Raw genomic sequence first — 22,980 nt, forward strand, 5'->3', positions numbered from 1 at the left:
CCAGGTGCAGAAGCAAAAACTCAGCAGGTCTGCCAGCATCTGTAGCAAAAAAGCAGAGTTAATGTTGAGACCAGTAACCCTCCCTCAGGAAGGAACTGGAACCGTTAACTCTGGCTTTTTTTCATTGATGCTGCCAGAGCTGTTGAGTTTCTCCAGTAATTTGTTTTGGTTTCAGACCTTCATCATCCACAATTCTTTTATCCTAGGTACAGAAAGTTTGAAATGACAGCTCACCGTGAAAGCCAGCAATTCCCCACCTGAGATCTAGGTTGTTTGATCCACACAGATGAAGAGCTGTACAGACTATAACAAATCAAGGAGGGAAAACAAAAACAAAGAATGTGTGAAGAGTTTCACCACATATATTCCAGAAATGTTGTTTTACGTAAAATCACTTTTCCATTGAGATAGTGGTTGGTTTTGTGATGTGGTGGACAGCTTCTGTTGTAGACAGCACAATACTGTTATATTAAACATACATCACCGGTCAGTTTGGTGAAACCCTCCAGTTTTTAAGGATTGCACTGCTCCAAGACATGCACATGCACATGTACATGTACATGAACCCACCATGACAGATTAGCTGTGTTACTCTTGTCCTCTTCCCAAGGATATGGAATATGATAGAGCTTAGTTTGATGATCAGTAGCCACTCTTTCAGCCCTTGCCTGGGTGGCCAGTCTCTGCGGGTGAGCTGATGATGTGCTGGCAGGTAATCCATATTGGGTGGGGAGGAGTGGGAGCCACCTTTACCAAGAGTCCAAAACATTTGCTGACAGGATGACAAACAAGAGTAGGAAATTGGACTGTTTATACCTAAGATACAAAGGCCAAGTTGGTCTTTTTGACAATGATAAAGCCAGGTGCCTCTGGGTTTGTGGCTCAGCTACTCACAGGTGAAGCATTGGGATAGCCCCAACCAGTTATGACTTTTGTTGCTTTAAATGGATTTCTTCTCTCCTCTTGCGATTGCACAAAAATAGAGAGAATCTCAGAAGTGTCTCACTGCAGTTACACAAGTACCAGGTGTAATTCTAACCCTCCCCCTGCAAACACACACATATATATTTATATATATATATTATACACACAGAAAATTTACAGAAGTTACACAACAGCAGACTGGGTACTTTCAAATCCAGTCAAGTGTACATGTGTGCAGCATTGAGCACAGCCAAGTACCTCAAAATCCTTGCTGCCTTCAACATCCTCTCCCTTTGGATAGGGACCATTGGCTAAAGACAGATCCTGGGCATATGTTGTACTATGCTGTCACTGCAGTCACAGCAGAAAATAAAATGCTGCAACTTGCAAAGTGAACATCTGGTTGCACAAGCCAGTTCCAGATGCGCACAAGCCTGACTCCATATCTGAAATCTAGCACGGAGCAAGTATAAAATTTTAGCGAGTGAGTATTGCACCATCACTGAAACAGTTTTAGATACTTCAATCATTTTAAGGGAAGCAGCAAAATAACTTGCTGGTTTAAGCGTGCATTAATTCAGTGCTTTGCAGTGTTGAACCCCAGCTCGTTCAGATCAACATCTTCAGCCAAGCGAAATGCACTGACTGCCCAAGACCAAAAATTCATATCAATCTTTCTGGTTATGGCCAACAACTTAACAGCAGCCTGCTGTAGAAACGAATCAGAATGAGCAAACAATTATATAAAACAAGACATGTACAGAATTCTATCACAGCACATGGGGCTGCTTCAATAAGAACAGGTCAATTAATTACAAAACTTCATCTTCTGTTTCGAGTGTGTATCTTGACAAACTATAACCAACTTTGAAAGACAGGGCTGTACAGTTCGAACAATACAATTTCACTCTGGTAAAGTAAGTCAGGCATAAATAAGGGATTTCCTTCTGTGTTTAGGTCTGTTTATATGCACATCGACTCCTCAGTACCACTATATACCCTTGGCATTCGTACAAATTAGAAAGCAATGCTGCAGGAGTCAGAGGCCAGAAGAGAGCAAGAACAGAAGTGAAAATGTACACAGCTCTTGAATAATTTAAGTAAAACAAAAAATAAAAAGGTAATATCACAAAGGTCAGGCCCAGTGTAAATGAAGGGCTGCCTGAATTGGAATGGGGGTTGCGGGGTACACACACGATTGAGCTTTGCAATCTGCCTGTGATGCAGTTTATAAATGCACATTTTTTTTTTCCCTAAAAGCATCAATTATTCAGCAACCTGGAACGAGAGCAGACATTACACAAAGAGGCAAGGGGTCTCCTATCCGCAATATAACAGGCCTGCAGCACAAAGAGCAGGCAAAGCAACCCCCACAATCCCATTTACATGGAAAGAAGGAAGGAGAAATGGTTGGAGCAAGCCAGTCCCCACCACAACCTCCATATAAGTTTTATCTGGATGTTTATAGGCTGTTTATTTTTAAACTGGGGAGGAAAGGGACAATGTGAATGGAAAGGAGAAGAAGGAGGGAAAGGAGATAGAGAAAGGAGGAGGATGAAGCTAGGGAGAGAGAAAAGGAAAGAATAGATGGGGAGGGATGGGTGGAGTGGCTTTTTATGCTGTGCTAAAGTTCTTGACTGTGGAGCACCAGCAGCGTGAGGGGAAGCTTCTCCATTCATGTCAGCTGCACTGTGCTAAATGCCAGCGTTCTGTTGGTTCTGGTACCGCCGTCGCCACACTTCCTGGATCTTCTTGCACCATTTGTGCGCATTTCCACTTGGATCCATTAAGTAATATGTCCGATTTGGCTGTAGGACAAAACATTAAAGTAAGTGACAGTGTAACAGCTCACCTTCACTTCATGTTACAAAAGAACAGTTTACTTGCACGTGGAGCTGGAGGAAGAGACAGAAAGAGAGAACTCAAAATATCCTTAATGCTCATTTATTTTAAAATGGCCTATTTGAACTCCTAGTACTAGGGACTGTAATCTGGATGGTTTATGTAGAAGCACTGGTACCATAATGCACCACAGAATGAAGGCTGATTCAAGTCCATCCCACACGGGACCCTATTGTATTCTGGAGTTACCTGAAGGTGACACGCTGCAAACCAAAACCAGTTTACAATGGCTTTTATATTGCAAAAATGGTCCTGCTACTGGACTGCTGGATTTCATTCCACGAGATGCACGTGGCTATTCTTATAGATCAACCCGGGCCATTTTTTTCTACTGTATTAATGATGATGAATTAACTGCCTAAATCAGGGTTTCCCAAAACTGAGGGTTGTGACCCCACAAGCAACAGAGGTCATGATTTCCTCCTCCTCAGAGACAGTGAAGACTCTGGCAGGACAGCCTTGATGATGTTTCCAAGTCCTGATTATACATGCATGCATGGTTTTGTTTTTCTTACCATGATTTGGAAGGCAGAGACTAGGGAATTGAATGCCTCAGCACTGCCGTCATTTTATCTGCAAAAAAAGTATGGAAAAGCACCACCCCCACCTCCTTACAACTCTATCATCGCTACCTCCTTACCCCATTAACTCTCCACACTTCTCAAATCTCACCCACCCCCTAATCCTGCTTTCGACATTATTCATCCTCAAAATTTTTCAGTATCATAATTGGCCCTGACTGTTTTTCTAGTGAATAACACTGCATTTGATGGATATTGAGCAAAGACATCCTAGCCTAATTTAGAACAGCTAACGGTTGAGTTACAATGCAAAGTTATTTTGTTAGATACACAGTCTGATGCATAAAACAAACTGCACTATTAACAGACTTACAGTATGAACAAAAAAGGTTTTGAAGTTCTTGGCTTCTGGACGCAGCTCCTGTGACCAGGGAATTTCCCCTTTCAGAACTTTGTTGACAGGATCTACATAATAGAGGTGGGGGCCCTCAGTGAGAAGTAATTGTCGGCGTCGTGCAAATAGACCCTGCACAATCAAAATAATTACCAATTATAGCAACAATCAATACAAAGCTAGCCTGGAACTGGAGATCAACATAGCCACACCAGGACCACTGTAGAAAACAATGGGCACAAAAACCTGAAACATTCCTGGTCGGTGTCACATTTACTGTCAGAGGTTTTACAGCTTTCAGCTCATCGTGTCCGTGCCTGTCATCAAGTACCTGTCTATCCTAATTCCATTTTCAGCACTTGGCCTTAGCCTTCTATTCCATGGTCTTTCAAGTGTACATCTAAACATGCCTTAAATGTCTTGACGACTCCTGCTCTGACACTTTTAAGCAGTGAGTTCCAGACAAACCACCCTCTGGGAGAAAACAATTCCTTGAATCCCTCTTTTTCCATGGGTTATGCAATGTCTTCCCTCGGTAAAGATGAAGTACTCACTTAGTACTTCAGCCATGCCCTCGTCGCTGTTTAGATCCCCAATCTACCCAGCCCCTCCATTTAATAATCCTTTTCCAATTATATGCAATACTAGACTTATGGGTTTGATTATTGCTGAAGATAGACATGGATTCTCTTGAAGCTTTTTGGTTTCTCAGCTGAGGACACATGTGAGAACGGCAAATTTCAAAAGGAGCAGCAACTTCGTCTGCATAAGAAACAGGTATTGGCTAGCTGGCAAGTTGACCTCAGCCAGTTGAGGCACCAAACAGAGAATGCAGCAGGGAACTAATGTCTGCCACACTTTTGTTTAATTTAAGAAGAGACAATGCTTCGACATGTTCCTTTTTTTTCTGCAGGCAGCTTGGCTGTGCACATTAATATACTTAGCTTCCAGTGACTAAGTGAGTTATGTTTCATCTGATTGATAATCTTAAAATTGATCACTTCTGTAAATTCTTAACATACTTAGGATTGTTCAAGTGTTGTCCAATCATGGAAACACATCCAACATTAAACATTATTTTCAGGGTTTTGCTAGCACAGGTGGTTGAATGAACAGCTGAAGAGATATGCTACTTGGTATGTTCCACCAATTATTGTGATGTGTAATTTACATACCTCCACATGACAACGAAATTCATTTACACTACTTGGTTACGGTAGATAGAACATCCTTTTGTCCTATCAATAGCATCCGATCAGTGCAAAATGTCACTTGTGTTGCAACTGCCACTGCATCTTTGGATTACCTTTTATGTTAGCTATTAATCTCTTCACATATCCTCTCTTTGCTTCTTATTTCTTTTTTTCACTTATCTTCTGAACCTTATATGTTGAGCCTGGCTCTCATTTGCATTATCAATCTGACATTTACCAAATGCAACCATTTTTTAAATTCATTCACAGGATGTGGGCTTCACTGGCCAGGCCAGCATTCATTCCCCAGAGGGCAGTTGAGAGTCAACCACATTGCTGTGGATCTGGAGTCACATATAGGCCAGACCAAGTAAAGATGGCAGCTTCCTTCCCTAAAGGACAGTAGTCAGCCAGATGGGTTTTTCCTGACAAATTGACAATGGTTTCATGGTCATCATTAGACAGATTTTTATTGAATTCAAATTCCATCTGCCATGGCAGGATTCCAACCCAAATTGGGTGTCCAGATTACTAGTCTAGCAATAATACCATTAGACCATCGGCTCCATTATTCTGCTTCAACTTACTCACTCTTTGTCACAATGCAACTCTGAATTTATTTGTTTTACTTTCTCCCTCATGGGTATATTCCTAACTGACTCAGAAGACAGTTCTTTAAAAACAAGCCATTGTTTAATTACATCTTTTTAGAATGCAAATTTTTGTTTCCAATTTATCTGGGTCAAATTTCTTCTCATCCCATTTAAGTTTGCATTCCCCCAATTAGTAATTCTTGTTTGGGATTTCTCCTCATCCTTCTTCATAGCCAACTGAAAATTTGTGATAAATAATGTTCCCCTTTCACACTTGGTCCACTTGCCCCACCTCATTACCAAGAATCAGATCTAGCAATTCCTCTTTTCCTGTTGAAATGGAAATGTACTGATGTTCAAAATTGTCCAAGGGACTGTTAGTTCACTCTGCTCTTTGTACAATACCCGCTATTCACAGATCTGAAAACAAGCCCGATTTCAGGTTTTGGCCAGAAGAATGTGCTGAATACGCCAAGCAAAAATAATTCCTTACAATTTTGATCAACTGACTTACAACGAGTGAGAGCGCTTTTCGGAATACTTCTCAAATCAGTCCAAACACGTTTTCCTAGTTATTCATGCTCTTTTTAGCAAATCAATGAAGTAGAAACATTCTTATCCCCTTGAAACATAATGGATATTAACCCTTTTGGCATGATTGCAATTGCAAAAACATGGGAAATCACAATAAACAAAGTGCCTGAATAATGCAGATACACCAACAGTACTACAGTGCACGGGTGGTGATTTGGTAGTTCAGGTCAATTCAGAGCCTGGTAACTAGATTGGTGTGCCACTGTACACAATGCAAAGCACATAGCTAATGTTTCTCAGTGCTAGTCAAACAGATTCTGTCAATGATCTCACAGGTATTTCCTCAGTCTGTAGCAGTTTGCCTTCACCTATACATTACCAATCAGACTGTAGTGTTTCAAGGAGTCAATTCACCAGCACATTCTCAAAGCAAAAAATAGGATGTGTAACGAATGCCAGACGTCCTGTGACATTCAAATCCCATGAAAGAATATAACATAAATGATGCTTTCTTTCCTTCTTTATCATTGCTGAATGACTTTGTATCCAGCATTATTTAGTACCTAGTCCTGCCCCTTTTTGAGTCAGGTCTCTATTTTAGCAACATCACGTTTTCCTTCCCAACTCCATCTGTAGCTTCAACTATTTACCACACCCCACACATTCATACACATTCACAGCAACTCTAATTTACACTGCATTACATTCCCTCTCACTCTGACCCCACCTAATATTTCTACTCTGACCATAACAAGATAAAGAATAACTATCTGGAACCAGGGAGAAGAGCCACCCAGCAGCTGGCCAGATCACAGTTTTGCCTCCCAAGCAGTATAGCATTAAACAATGAAAAATAAGCTTACCTTCCTCTTGTCAACTGGGCCCATCTTTAGGATCAAATTGTTTTCTACAAACTGATGCCTGAAAGAGCAAGGCATTACTGGCAACATGCAGATTTATGGAAGAAATACAAAACAGGTAGGTAGTTAACAATATTGTATCAGGGGTATTCCAAAGCTGTGCTGAGGAGTGGAAAGAGACACTCGCCCAGCACACCAGCCAATGCCTAACACCCCTTATAAATATCAATATATCTTTAAATACTGAAACTTCCTTTGGTTTGCAATCCCAACTTCAGAAAAATCACGTGTCAAATACCCAGATAAGAACAGTTTTAACACTGCGAAGGAGCATTTTATAATACAGGAGGTTAATGATATTGGAGTGGGACAAGGGACTGTTGAGCTCATGAATGTGATAATTTTTATATTAGGAATTTAATAGCCATAATGCCAAACCACAATGAATCTGACGTTTTATGACACTGGTGGCAGCAACGTGTACCATATAAATAGGGGAGTTTTCAGATAGGTTGAGTGAGTGAGCAAAAATCTGGCATATAATGTGGGAGGAATGTGAAGTTATTACTGAAAGAGAGAATGACTGTGGAAATCTGAGGTGCAATGCGATTTGGGTACTCTAGTCACAAAAGTATAGTAGACAGTACAGTACATAAACGAGTAGTGTAATGGGAAGCTATCCTTTATTATGAGAGGAATTGAACGTAAAAGGAAGGAAGTTATGCCTCAGTTATACAGGGCATCACTGAAACATCTCAAATAGTGTGTGGTTTAGTCTCCTTAAGGAAAAATGTGTGTGCTTGAGGAATTCAGAGGAGGTCTACTAGATTGCAACCTTGAATGTTTCCTCTGTGTGCGAGTCCAGAGCTAGGGATTAACCTTTCAGGATAGAGATGAGAATTGTTTTTCCCCCTTAGAGGGTTGTTAGAATGTAGTGCAAGTGGGATCATTGAATATTCTTAAAACAGAGATGGATATATTCTTGTTAGGCAGAGGAATCAAAAAGTGTGTGGTAGATGGGAGTGTGGAATTTGAAACAGTGAGAGATCAGCCATGACACTGCTGAATGGCAGAGCAGGCCCAAAGGGCTGAATGGCAAGTTTATTTTTATGGGCATGGGCATCGTCAATAAGGCCAGCATGGTGCCCATCCGCAACTGCCCTCAGAAGGCGTTTCAAACTGTTTTCTTAAAATTTCTGAAATCCATGTAGTGGAGATGCACAATGCTGTTATTGGGGGCTTTCGTGTTTTTGGCCCAAAAGCAGTAAAGGAATAGCAATGTAGTTCCAAGTTAGGATGATATGTGGTTTGGACAGGATTTTGGTGTTGGTGTTCCCATGTATCTGCTGTTCTTCTTTTAGGAGGTACAGGTTGCAGTTTTGGAAGTGGTGTTGAAGGAAGCTTGGCAGATTGCAGCTGTGCAGCTTTATATAGTGCACATTGCTGCCATTGTGTGCCAGCAATGATGGAATTAATGTTTAAGGTGCAGTATAGTGTGCCAAGCAGGTGTTTAGTCCTGAATGCTGTGGAGATTCTCAAGTTTGCGATTTGCATTCATCCATGCAAATTACATCACACTCCTGACTTATGCCTTTCAGATGGTGGATAGGGCTTTCAGGCATCAGAGGTGGGTTACTCACCACAGAATTAGCATCCTCTGACCTGCTCCTGTAGCCACTACATTTATACGGTTAGTCCAATCACGTTTCAGGTCAATAGTAAGCCCCAGGATTAGGAGAGTTGGCGGTGTTCAACGATGGTAATATTTTAGAGCGTTATTCACTAATTGGATATGGTTATTACCTGGTACAATATTGCTTGCCACACATTAGTCCAACTCTGAATGTGGTCTAGTCTATCTATGGATATTGAGTTTTTCACTTTCACAGGAGTCACAAATAGTATGCCCGCTGTACTGACATCAGCAAACATCTCCACTTATGGCCTTAAGATGAAAGGAAGCTAAATGAAGCAGCTGAAGATGGCGGGTCAAGGACATTACTGCACAAGTTCCTAGGTTCTTGTGGCAGTGGTAGTACCCTTACCTCTGGGCCACAAGGCCTGGGTTCAATTCCAATCAGATCCAGAGATGTGCTAAATAACATCCCTGAACAGGTTGATTAGAAAATACTTACTGCACAAGTTCCTCACTATTCATGGAAATGATTGCCGCCAGCAGCTAGTTCTAAAGCACAAATGTTCAGCATTATGGCCAGGATGTTGTCTAGGATCATAGCATTCACTTTATTCACAGTCTACAAAAGATTCTTAATGTAATGTGGAATGGAGTTGGCTGAAATCTGGCATCTGAGACACTGGGAATAATGGGAGGCTAAAATGGTAGATCATTCACTCAGTGCTTTTGGCTGAAGACATTTGATGATACTTCAGCCTTATTGTCTTTTGCACTGATGTCTTGGGCTCTATCAATGAAAATGGGATATTTGTGGAGCTTTCTTCTATGGGTGTTGACATGGACATCAGGAAACTCTACATTCCTCAGCCAGGGATTCAAAGCAGTGTACCAGCTGGAGTTAGAGAAGTGTGGGTTATAGGCACTCTATTTTGGGAGATGACCAAGCATAAAGGGATATGGTGAACACATGGAATAAATACATTGATGCAGATTACCAGGGATTTCTGTTGGCTTGTTTCTCAAGCAGCAGCCGCTTATCCTCATCTGTAAACTGAAGATCCAGCTCAAATGAATTGTCGTTGAGGTCATGAATGTACTGCTCGATGTTGCTGCCTGACCTCTGGGGAGGGCTAGGCTCAGGTGTAGACAGTGAATGTGACGAGCTGGAGGGAGCAACCTGCATGCAACCAAACTGGCTGAGAAGGTCATCATACTGCAGCCAGTCACCAAGGGGTAGAGAAAAGAAAGAACAGAATCAGCTTAATAACATGCATTTTTAAGAGTACTCTAATATCAAAGTGTTTAGCAGAGAGATAAAACACAAAGGAGGAAGCATTTGGGAAGGTATGGGAGGCAAAATGTGAAAAATAAATAAAAAGGAAGGGAAATAAGAATTTAAATGAGAAAATACAGAAGAATAGGGTTAGAGAAGAAAGCTATGGTAAGGGATCCAATGCTGGTGCACGTTCAAGAGACTGAAGGAAGTAGCCTGCTATGATGAAAGTTCCATTAAATAGCAATAACCATTTAACACCACAAATATTTGATAGGAGACTTGGGAAGATGGGGATGTCACAAGGCAAACTGTTGTGTGAGAGAATTTTAGAAAGGGCATGGATATAACAGTTAAAAACTCAGCCTCATTTACTGGAGAGAATATCACATACCAAATAAACAGAGGGGCTACGCTCAAGTTCTGATTGAAAGAGATGTCTTAGTCTAATTTCATATCCATGCCCATTACACACAGACAAGATGATCAGTGCATTACAGTCTCGCGTGGTGTTGCCCACATTTCAGATGTGAATTGCAACAGCAAATGAAAAGTCAGTCAATGTGAACAGTAAGATTCATTTGAAGTATATCAAAAGCAAGGTGGCTGCTAAAATACAAAATGATATACGGTATAAAGAAAATAAAAGCAGTTTGGAGCAGGCATCTGAGTACTTACATTGCCATAGCATTCTTCATCATCCTCAGACATTGCCGGGAGATACGCGGTGAGTTTTGGGGGTATTTGAAGGTGCAGATTCTCCCAAGCAACTGGCTCGAAGAACGGATGGGCCTTGAGGAGTCCATAACCTCCCATCTCTTCACAGCCTAAGCGCTTGGTATGTTCGAACACCTAAGATGTTGGGGTAGGCAAAGCATTCTTAGTATTAGAGGCAAATACCCAAACTGTTCCAAGCACTGGAGTCCATTCTGCTACACTTTTCACCCACTAATTCGGTTGGTGCTGTAATCAAGTCCTTTCATTTTTTCCAATAGTGTGAATTCACTAACCATATCCTACAAACAACATGAGCACTCCGGTGGTGGCAATGACAGCAACATGTAAGCTAAGACACCATAAGAACTCCCTAGGAAACTTTTACCATCAACTGGAAAGGCCATCTGAAAAACAGCCTACTACAGTATACACTGAAATGTGCATATCCTGGACTGAGACTTGAACTCAAGACAGTCTATTTCAGGCAACTGTACTATTGAAAAAACCATGAAGCAATAGCCCAACTCAATCTACAGCTCAAAGTTTCAAAACAACAATCATTACAAGTAAGTTTTTGGCCAGCAGAACTTGAATTCACACAGATGTTGCTGGCACTGAGCTAACATCATTTTGCCATACTATACTAAAGTACGAGCAAAAATAAACGGATAAGACATAAGTAATCAGGTTTACGGTCATCCATACACAGAATAAAGCTAAATAATGCTGACAACCTTTTGCAATATAATCAACAGTAGAAACGAGGGAACTGTATGCACAGATTCAAAATTATAACATTGGGCCTCAAAAGGACAAAAAGCAGAGGGTTATTTTAGAAGCGCAGAAAGAGGCCATTCAACCCATTGTGTTCCCACCAGATGAAGGAACTTGCTGCCCATTTCCACCACACGGTCTGAGCTTTGCAGCTTCAAATGCAGATCCAGGCTCCTTTTAAAATGAATTGAGGATTACCACCTCAACCACCAACTGGGCAGTGAATTCCAGATACCCACCACTTGGTGAAAAAGTTGTTCATGTCTCGTTTAATCCTTCTACCAATCACCTAAAATCTGTGCACTCTGGTAACTGACCTTTCTATTAAGGGGAATAACAGGTCTTCCCTATTCATGCTGTTCAAGCCTCTCAATTACTTTGCACATTTCAGCTAAGGAACCCATCCACCTGCTTTGTTCCAAGGGAAAGAAATCCTAGCCTATCCAGCTGACCACTATCCTTTGTCCCAGTGACAGGAAACAATATTAGATCCAAACTGCCACATTCCCAGTATCCCATAGGCTTTTACTTTGCTGATCATTCTACCACAGGAGACACTTGGCCAATCTCTCACACCCTTTTTGAATAATGGAACAATGTTCTCAGACCTCCAATCCTATGGTACCTCACTTGTATTGAGTAAGCATTAGTAAATGATCCTCAAATCTCTGCTATTTCCTCCCTGACTTCTTTTAGCAGTCTAGGACCTCTGGTGATTTATCCACCTTCAAGGTCAGTTCTGCCCAGTACTTCCCTTCTCATTATGCATATTCTATCTAGTATTGCATACTCTTCCTCTAACTAGAAGGCCTGCATTATCCTTTTTCTTAGTGGAAATAAGGTAATCATTCATTTAGAACCCTGCCCACAACTTATGTATCCACACGTTACCATGTTCACCTCCAATAGGCCCATACCTTTTCCATCAACTTGCTCTAATATACTGATAAAACATCTTTGGATTGTCCTTAATTTAATTTAAATTTAATCAGCCATTTTTGGGATCTCTTTTTCATCTCCTAATTTCCTCTTTTTTTAAAACTTGTTTTTACTTTATACTCTCTATACTCAAAGATTCCTAAACTATTACTTTTTGCGAGATTATCATAAGCTCTATTTTATCATACCCAAATGCTTCTGAATAACCAGGGGCTCTAGATTTTGCAGTATTCTTTTCTTTGAGGGGACATGCGTACACTATGTAGAATTTTGCTTTTTAACACCTCCCACTGATTTCCATGGATTTTCTTTCAAACAGCTGCACCCAGTCTATTTTTGCCAAATCATCTCTCAGCTTTATTAAATTTGCCTTAGAACTTTTACATAAGTTCTCTGTCCCTTTCCATAATGTTGCTAAAACTAACTAGATTATGATCATTTTCTCCAAAATGGTCACCTGCTTAGCTTCATTCCTAAGATAATCTAAAATTGCATACTTCTTTGTTGGCCTTGATGCATGTTGTCTGAAGTTCACTTGAATTCAAGAAATTTACACCATTTTTGTTTTTCACACTGCTGGAATTCCAACTATTCTTTTCCTATTGTTTCTGCACTCAAATTTATCTACGTATTTGTTCCTCTAACTGTCTCACTGTTTGGGGTCTATTGTATAGACTTGGCAGTACAGCTGCCCCTTTTGTTTCGAAGCTCAACCCATGTGCCTCATTTGATGCTTAATTTAGTATATCATCCCTCCTGATAGCTGCAAATGATTCTTTAGCCAATGATGCTGTGTCCTACTTTTTAAAATTTTCCTTTGCTATCTTGCCTGATAATTCTATATTCGTGCATAATGAACTGCGATCTTTGCATCTCAAAGTCAAATTTCATTATAACAAAGGCATATGGCAGAAGTCAATCTTTGCTCTGAGCTCATCGGCTTTACGTGCTATATTCACTGTTTACATATATACTTTTTAATACTACCAAATTCCCGTGCTGAACAAGTTTTAAACCTCTACACTTCCTCTGTCTTTTGGATCACTAACTAAATTTCTGCCTCCTGTTCACTGCACTGAATTTATGCTCAAATTCCCATTACCCTTTTCGAGGAATTTGTTAGTGTTGTTGCAGAAAGTTTAAATTACATTGGCAGGGTTTTTATCCCACTCCTGTTCAGATGGAGACTGCCCAGTTTGTACAGGTGCCCAACTTCTTTACAAATCTGATGCTCGTACTCCTACACCAGCTTTCCAGTCATTCTTTTACTTGTTCAGTTTTCATATTCCTATGTTTGATACACATAGGACTGGGAATAACCCTGAGACTATTACTTTAGAGATCCTGCCACTGAATTCCTGATATAATTCTCTGAAATCTGTTTGAGGGTCTCATTGCCATTCCTACTCATCATCTTCATTTTTTTTTGGAATGTCTGACTGTCGCCCATTCCCTCTCTGACTGCATGCTTCTGAACAGTGACAGTTCCATAAACGTGTTACCCACTTAGTCCTCTGCCTCATGGATGCACAACAGCAACTCCTGCTACCACTCAAGTTCCAAAACCCAGAGTGCTCAAGCTTGTGCAGCCAGTGATACTTCCAGTAAATGGGTTCATCTTTCTCATGACTGCCATAGAAGCAAAAGCACCTTGGTTTGAGAATGGATTCCTTTAAACAATAATCTCAAATCTTAAAGTGTTATTTGGGAATTTCAACGCCCCCCCCACCAATCATATCATTACATTGATATATTCATTGCACAAGTTTTGATTATATAGATTCTTAACTATTCAACTGCTGGGAGAGAACATCATATTTGTTAAAAACACTCATGGGGAGACCCTGCAGGTTAAGGGGGTTATGACACCATTTTGATCAGGGAAAGCTGAATTTCACATCATATCTTGCAACTGTATTTTTAATATTATTGAATTGTGATTGGTTATTCAAATGAGAGGTTAGGAGTACACATGGTTGGAGTTGGTCAGGATTTGGTTTGCTGCACTGGTTGGGTAAAAGGGACATTAAATCACTTACCAAAAGTTGCTGCACCAAATCTTTTGCTTTTGGAAAAAACTTTTCTGGGAATTCATATTCTAACTTAATGATTTTCTGGAATATGAGATATTCATTGCTATGGAGAGGAGAAATAATACCAGAGATTAACAATTGTATCAAGCTGATATCTAGACACCTAAAAATTTCACAAGGCTTACCAAATTTATCAAATTATAAAGTTCAAGGGACTTACTGCCACTGAATAAGAACATGTAGTAAGCAGCAGATTCAAAAAAAAAGTAAAAATTGCTACCTGAAAACATTTATATATTAAAAAAATCTAAATTCTGTTATCAATGTATAAATTTGGTCAACAAAAACAGAGTGCCCTGGAAAAACACAGGCCTGGCAGCATCTGCTGAGAAAAAAGTCAATGTTGAGTTCAGTGACCCTTGTCAAACATTGACTCTGCTTTTCTCTCAGCAGATGCTACCAGACCTCTGTTTCAGATCTCCAGTATCCGCAGCTGTTTATTTTACAAATTTGGTGCCTTGTTTTAAATTTAAGCCCGTTCCAATCAATCAATCAATCAAGTTAAAATTTTGTGACAAGGCAGCTCACAGGTAGCCAACTATGTTTCATTATAGTACCATGCAAATGTTATTTTGTGTGCATCAAGTTGCAACCACAAATGCTTTGTGCCATTACCAAGTGACAGAGGATGGTGGGGATATATAAAAAAAAAAGACAGCCAGTTACTGATGCCATTCCATGTAACACATTAGTTGTGCCACATCTATATTCATCAGCAATGGCACATCTTAGTGAGATGAGGAAGGAGGAAGAACTTCAATCCATAAGGGAAAAATCTGTTTTCCAAAAAGTATATTACAGCACCCAGAAGTCTCACTCTTAGCAGTTTTATTCAGAATGCCTTCAGACAAGTTAACGGGAATTAATTTAAAAAAAAAATCAAACTTGAATAGTGTTAAGAAGTTTGAACACAATAGATCAAATTGCCAGCATAGAAATGAAATATTGTAGAATCTAGTTCTCTATTACTTTTTGCCATTCATCTCATAAATTCGAGCACTTACCCAGCCCTAAATGGTGGCAATCCAGCTACCAGCTGGTATATAATACAGCCAAGAGCCCAGAGGTCAGAACTGTAGGGGGTTAGAAAAATAAATATCAATCCAGTAACAGTCTTTTTACCTAGCGGATTGTACTTCAACAAAGATGTAACAGTTGAAGAATGCTAGTCTGTGAATAAATTGAATGATTTGCAATCAAGCTCAAGTCTGTGCAGCAGATCATGTTTGTAGTTCCATTCAAATAAAGTTTTTTCTTTAAAAAAAGTTTGTTCACAAGATGTGGACATCGCTGGCTAGACCAGTATTTATTGCCCATCCCTAAATGCCCAGACCAGATAAGAATGGCAGTTTCCTTCCCTAAAGGACATTAGTAAATCCAGGTGGGTTTTTCTGACAATTGACACAATGGTTTTGTGTTCATCAGTAGACCCTTAATTCCAGATTCTTTATTAAATTCAAATTCCAGCATCCAGCATTTGACCCTATGTCACTAGAACGTGAGCTGAGTTTCTGGATTAATAGTTTAGCAATAATACCACTAGGCCATTGCATCCGCCCTTTTGATCCCAGCAGCATTAGTATAAATCCATTGTTCTCTCTCAGCAAGGGAGTAGAGTGGGGAATGTCCAGTCTCAAAACACCTGGCAGATTGATGCCCAGTGATAAAGGCACACATTCAAGGAGTTCACTGTCAGAAGGGAGGAACACAAATGCTTCTAACAGCAACAAAGTGTTTAACCAATCTCTCCTATTGTTGTTTTAGGTCTGATTGATGTTTCCAAAGCCGAGATGCGTAGTTGAAGGTCACATTATGAATAATACACCATTAGGGTGCAATACCAAAGGGTCATCATGGCATCATCACCATATCCCCAGTGATGGAAGGGAAATTATTGCAAAATACAAAGCTTATAGAAAAGAATCAGTGACAACATAGATCTACAACATTACCTTTTACAAGCTGATTTCTCTGTCAGAAGCTCTGGTGAAACATACTGTGCTGTTCCAACAAAAGAATTTGCTCGTGCTGCAATACCAAAACAAGACGAGGTGAATTGTGCTTACATGCAGAGCAAACAGTGCACTTGCTCACTGCATCCAGTACTCTTACCCCAGTGTTTTAAATTCAAACTGACAGCAAATAAAATTAGACTGGCTTAAACAGAAGTAGGAGCATAAATATTACAAAGGCAGTTCCCATTGTCAAAGTACCGTAAGAGATTTGTACTCAAAGCACCTCATCAATTCTCATAGGAACAGATGAACTTCAGAAATGCAGTAGCTTATGGTGGTAAGCACAGCACTGAAACTATGCTGTAGCTCAGTGCAGAGTGCCTGATGCTAACACTGGGTACTTATGCCCCACGATTTGTTTGGTCATTCATTTTTTTTGCATTTGAATTTTCCACCCAAAAGGTTGATGAACAGGAAAGGGTTAATTCTGCACCTTGTGTACTCTCTGAAGATAATACTTTTGCTGTTCCAAAATCGGTAATCCGTATGTGCATGTCCTCGCTCAGCAAGATATTCTCTGGTTTAAGGTCCCTGTAATAATTTAAAAACAGGTTAAAGCACAAATAACCAATAGAATATTTATAGCAGAGGTGGTTGTCATTTGGTCCATCAGCTCTCCGAAACAACAATTTATCTATTGCTGCTTCTCATCTTCTTTCCCGTAGGCTTGCACATTTTTTCCTTTCCAGAAAATAATCTAATTTCCTCTTGAATGACTTGACTTAAACTGCTTCTACCACCCTCTCAGGTAGAGATTTCAAGATCCTATTCACTCATTGAAAAATTTCTCTTGCAATGTTGCCATAGCTTCTTTTGTCAATGTAATGGAGGCAGTGGCACAGTGGCAATGTCACTGGCTAGTAATCGAGAGGCCCAGGGTTCAAATCACATGTTGTAATTTAAATTGAATTAATAAATAATCTGGAATTAAAATCTAATCAATTATTTGAAATAAATGTTGATTGTGATAAAAAATGAATTGGTTCACTGATGTCATTTAGGAAAGGAAATCTACCATCCTGGTTCACCTAGGTGTGACTGCAGATGACTCAAATGCCACCTGAAATGGCAAGCCACTCAGTTTTACCAACCACTAAAGTCTAAAAAAGATCAAAAAACTGGACAGACCACATCAAAGTGAGAATGGCACGCCCAGTCCAGTCAACTCTGCAAAGCCCTTCTCACTAACATCTGGACTCTTACATTAAATTTGGGAGAGCTATCCCACAGCCTAGTTTAGCTACAGGCTGATGTCGTTATACCCAAAAATCACACCTTACAGATAATGCCTCAGGCATCACCATCACTGGGTTTGCTCCATCAGCAGGAGAGGCCCACCAGAGGTAGCAGTACAGTGCTATGTGGTCAGAGAGGGAGTCCTCAACATTGACACCCCATAAAAATCGCATGGCATCAGATCAAACATGGCCAAGGAATCCACCTACTGATTACTATCTACTTCACCCTCTTCAGTTGATGAGTCTGTATCCCTTAATACTGAACACCAACTGGATGTATTGAGAATGGCAAGGGCATAAAAAGGATTCTGGGTGGGGTCTTCCAACAGCAGTTCAGTAGAACCACCATCAACAGATCTGAAATCAACACAATGGAAGCTCATCAGAATATGAATGATGGGGTCCAAAAGGTGAAACTGCATTTTAGCTGGGCTGCATATATATGTGTAAATGAGAAAACGCAGATTTAAATAAAGATTTCCAAGTATCTGTTGGACTGGGTTTGCAGTAGGTGGTAAGGGAAGTAGCAAGAGGGGAAAACCTACTTGATCTCGACCCCACCAACCTACCAGCTGCACATAAATCTGGCTGTAATTGTACTCATTGGTGCAGCAAGCACACGTATTCATGGAAAGAAAGTTTTGTTTTCACATTGAGTATACCTTCTCGTGTGCTGTGCGGCTCTACCACTGTACTAAATGGGACAGATTTTGAACAGATCTAACAGCTCAAAATTCAACATTCATGAAACATTGCGGGTCTTTTGCATTATTGTATTCAACCAATACTGTAACCCGATATATCCCACACACTACCATTTCCATCAAGCCAGGGATTAAACCTGGTTTAAAGAAGAGTGTAGAAGATAATGCCAAGTTCAGGACCAGGTATACGTAGTCAAGCTTTGGTGAAGCTGCAACAGAGAACTCAAATCGCCAAATACTTGAAGTGGCAAGTGATAGAGCTAATTGATCCCACAACTCAGTTTAAAACTGGGCAAAGGTACAAGATGTGATCCTTGTCTCAACCAAAACTTACTTTCACAAAATATCCTTCTCTTTCTGGTCTCCCCAATCGGAAAATTAACCCTTGAGGTGATGGGTTTCGTTCCTTCTGGAGATCTACAATTGAAATACTATTACCTTTGGGTAATAGCCTTTCCCAACTTTCCTTTTTAATCCTAAATATTAATCATTACATTCAAGATTTAACTGGAAAATGAACAAGCCAGGAACCAAAGAACAAAGTTAAAAGGCTTGATTCAGGGCATTCTCACCTCCCCCATTCCACAGATAAATTGAAGATGGATGCCTCTCCATCCCCTTGAAAGGAGGCAAGTTCTATTTCCCCCCATCAAGGTAGCCCTACTCTGCACAAAACTACCTCAACTGTGCAACATCGCTCTTTCCTTCAAAACACAAATACCACTCTTCAACTGTATTAGCTCTCAGCAACCAACCCAATTCCCATCCTGCAATCTGCCTCTTTGCCCTTTTAAGAGCTGCCAAAAACCACTTTGACTCAAGGATACTTCTGTTCCAACCTTGCCTGTACTTAGTTTTATTGCTGCTAATATAGCACAGAACTGCATGAACAACAGAATTTTGAGGTCTGAATGGTTCAATTGAAACATTTATTCCTGTAAGCAACAGTGTACAAATGAGCTATAATACATCAGGATACAGCAGTCAATATTATATATTGCTACATAATATTACTGCCCCTACAGTATATCTTCATGACTGAAGTAAGTACGTTTCCAATCAGGAGCAGGAATGCCATGGCTCACTTTTGATCCATGACACTCATGAGCAGATATGTCACTGGCATTAATTTCCTATTTCCCTTTGTAAGGCTCAACACATTATGAGGATTGACCACAAACACTGCAGGTGGAATAATAGAAGTTTTCAGTCTTAGAGTGCGAGTTTTCAACATGCAGAAGTAGAGATCAGGCAAAAGGCTACAGAAGGCTACTGCTTTTGAACAATTTTCTGGTGTGTCCCACACTTAACATTAAATGGTGAGCTACAAAATAGTGGCAAACTGATCAAGAGGCAGCCTATTTTTCAAGTGTTCAATATGGGGCCAGCACTGGTTACGAAGCCTTTTCACCAAGTTCAGCACTTAACCACTGAGTAGTTAGACTATCACAGCATTGAAGAACATGAAAAATGATCAGAAACTATTAGAAACATACAGATCAGTCAGCATCTGCGGAAAGAGAAATAGAGTTAAAGTTTCAGGTTGATGGCCTTTAATTAGACTAGAAAAGCTAGCGAGTTAACAGATTTTAAACAAATGCAGATACAGGAAAAGCAGTTTCAGAGATAGTAGGACTGCAGATGCTGGAGAATCTGAGATAACCCTTCTGAAGAAGGGTCTAGGCCCGAAACGTCAGCTTTCCTGCTCCTCTGACGCTGCTTAGCCTGTTGTGTTCATCCAGCTCTACACCTTATCACAGGAAAAGCAGTTTTTTGTGGGAGGAGGAGTGAGAGCGCGTGCAAGACAGAGAAAAATGAGAAAGGAACGAAAGTGAACATCTGTGATAGTACAAAAGAGACATTAATGACAAAGTGGATGATGATACAAGACAAGAGCAAGTTGCAATGGGAAAAGATATAAAGAAGGCTATATAGATGTAAATGGCAACAGCAGAATTATTACCAGCACCTGCTTTCTCTCCTGCGCACTGAGAAAAGGGATTTAGCATTACCAAGCATTCAGTTATCTATCATTTTAATTCGCTACCTACCACCAACATCCTCAAACTCCTACAATGTTTCAATGAAGCTCAATAGAAGTTTGAGGAACAGCATTTAATAGCGTCATACAGCACAGAAACAGACCCGTTGGTCCAACCAGTTCATGTTGAACATAATCCCGAACTAAACTAGTCCCACCTGCCTGCTCCTGGCCCATTTCCCTCCAAACCTTTCCGATTCATGCATCTATCCAAATATCTTTTAAACATTGTAATTGTACCCGCATCCACCACTTCCTCAGGACGCTCATTCCACATGCGAACACCCTCTGTGTAAAACATTTGCCTCTTGTTCTTTTTAAAAAATCCCTCTCCTCTCACCTTAAAAATATGCCTCCTAGTCTTGAAATTCCTCATCCTAGGGATAACTACCATTAACTCTATCTATACCTTTCATTATTTTATAAACTTCTGTCAAGTTGCCTCTCAATCTCCTACCCTCCAGTGAAAAAAAGTCCCAGCCTATCCAGCCTTTCTTTATAACTCAAATCTTCCATACCCAGCAACATCCTGGTAAATCTCTGCTGAACCCTCTCCAGCTTGATAATATCCTTGCTATAACTTGGCGACCAGAACGGAACACTGTATTCCAGAAGAGGCCTCACTAATGTCCTGCACAACCTCAACATGACTTCCCAACGCCTATATTCAAAAGGCCTGAGCAATAGAGGCAAGTGTGCCAAAAGCCTTTTTAACCACCCTGTCTATATGTGATGCAAATTGCAAAGAATTATGCACTCGCACGCCTAGGTCCCTCTGTTCTACAACACTACCCAAGGCCCTATCATTAATTGTATAAGCCCTACCCTTGTTTGTTGTACCAAAATGCAATATCTCACATTTATCCAGACTGAACTTCATCTGCCATTTTTCAGCCCATTGACCCATTTGATCAAGATTCCTTTGTAATCTTAGAAAACCTTCTTCACTGGCACTTCGCAGTCTTCCAGGCTCAACACTGAGTTCAACAATTTCAGATTCTAACCACTGCATTTTCATGCAGCAGCTGCTCCTTCTGTTATCCACAATCCTTCTGGAAAAATTTTTGAATCTTAATGTGTTTCTTTACTAACGTATTTTTTATTGTACCATCATAACTTTCTCTCATTAATTTCTACTGCTTTTCACTGTGTCACAAACATTCCCTTTTGTTCTCTCCATCTTCTCCCAGTGTGAATGCTTAAAATCTGTTCTGACCCGCGAACTTTGTTCAGCCTGACAAAGGTCACAGACCTGAAAGGTTAACTCTTATTCTCCCCATAGATGCTTCCTGACTTGAATATTTCTAGGATTTTCTGTTTCTGTTTTCCAGCAACTACAGAATTTCAGCTGTTACACCGAAGAGCAGGAATGCCACTTTGTGTGTTCCCTTGCCACTCTGATAATGCTCATATAACCCTTGTATCTTTCAAATTCCATGACCATATTCTTGTGAAATCCAAAGCAAAGTTTCAACCGTATCTCCATCATTCAGTTACCTTCCATCAGATTTAATTTCTTATGCCTAATCCATTAACTGATTTTTCCAATGTGTTGATGAAATTCTTTACTACTTTCCTTGTTACCTGTCACTCCATGTCACCTCCTGGCTTTTAGAGTCACTGTCATGGAAATATTCAGCACGGAAACAGTGGCTTTGGTCCAACTCGTACATGCCGACCAGATATCCTATATAAATTTGTTCCCGTTTGCCAGCATTTGGCCCATATCCCTCTAAACCCTTCCTATTCATATACCCATGAAGATGCTTTTTAAATGTTATTGTACCAGCCTCCACCAATTCCTCTGGCAGTTCATTCCATACACGTACCGCCCTCTGCGTGAAAAAGTTGTCCCTTACATCCCTCCCCTCTCACCTTAAACCTATGCCCTCTAGTTTTGGGCTCCCCCACCCCAGGGAAAAGACCTTGTTTACTTACTCTATCCATGCCCCTCAAGATTTTATAAACCTCTATAACGTCACCCCTCAACCTCGGACGCTCCAGGGAAAACATCCCCAGCCTATTTGGCCTCTCCTTACAGCTCAAACCATCCAGCCCTGGCATTATCCTTGTAAATCTTTTCTGAACACTTTCTAGTTTCACCACATCCTTCCTAAAGGAGGTCGGCCAGAATTGCACACAATACCCCAGAAGTGACCAAACCAATGTCTTGTACAGCCGCAACTCTCAACTCCTATACTTGATGCACTGACCAATAAAGGCAGGCAAACCAAACACCTTCTTCACTATCCTATTTATCTATGATTCCACCTTCAAACAATGAACCTGCACTCCAAGGTCTCTTTGTTCAGCAACACTCCCCAGAACCTTGCCATTAAGTGTATAAGTCCTGCCCTGATTTGACTTTCCAAAATGCAGCACTTTACATTTATCTAAATTAAACTCTCACCTTCCTCCCTGCACTGCCTATACTCAGTCATCAATTTTCTATTGCATTACAAGCCCTCGATTGTCACATGAATCAGACCCTTAGTTAAATTCCATTACTCACCCAAGGAACTTCAAACTTTGTTGGATAACTTTACCTCTGTGACAATGTCTAGTGTGTACCTTACCCATTTTCTGTTTGTATTCCGTCTTCTGATTAACTTTCATCGCAATTTATCCT

General features: G+C 40.4%; 1 protein-coding gene across 1 annotated transcript in view; it reads right to left on the minus strand.

Moving 5' to 3' along the window:
* Positions 1-1,732: 1,732 nt before the first annotated feature.
* LOC109934300 overlaps positions 1,733-22,980 on the minus strand; it is a 45,203-nt gene continuing 23,955 nt past the window's right edge. The window contains exons 13-23 of the mRNA XM_048609717.1: positions 19,807-19,820; positions 17,814-17,963; positions 16,802-16,899; positions 16,306-16,381; positions 15,358-15,426; positions 14,300-14,396; positions 10,509-10,682; positions 9,553-9,770; positions 6,925-6,982; positions 3,721-3,873; positions 1,733-2,732 (exon numbers count right to left, since the gene is read on the minus strand). Coding sequence (XP_048465674.1) covers positions 2,619-2,732; positions 3,721-3,873; positions 6,925-6,982; positions 9,553-9,770; positions 10,509-10,682; positions 14,300-14,396; positions 15,358-15,426; positions 16,306-16,381; positions 16,802-16,899; positions 17,814-17,963; positions 19,807-19,820 — 1,221 coding nt within the window. The 3' untranslated portion in view covers positions 1,733-2,618. The remainder of the gene's footprint in view (positions 2,733-3,720; positions 3,874-6,924; positions 6,983-9,552; positions 9,771-10,508; positions 10,683-14,299; positions 14,397-15,357; positions 15,427-16,305; positions 16,382-16,801; positions 16,900-17,813; positions 17,964-19,806; positions 19,821-22,980) is intronic.

This window comes from Rhincodon typus, chromosome 21 (genome assembly GCF_021869965.1).
Source record: "Rhincodon typus isolate 14 chromosome 21, sRhiTyp1.1, whole genome shotgun sequence".
Lineage (NCBI taxonomy): Eukaryota > Metazoa > Chordata > Chondrichthyes > Orectolobiformes > Rhincodontidae > Rhincodon > Rhincodon typus.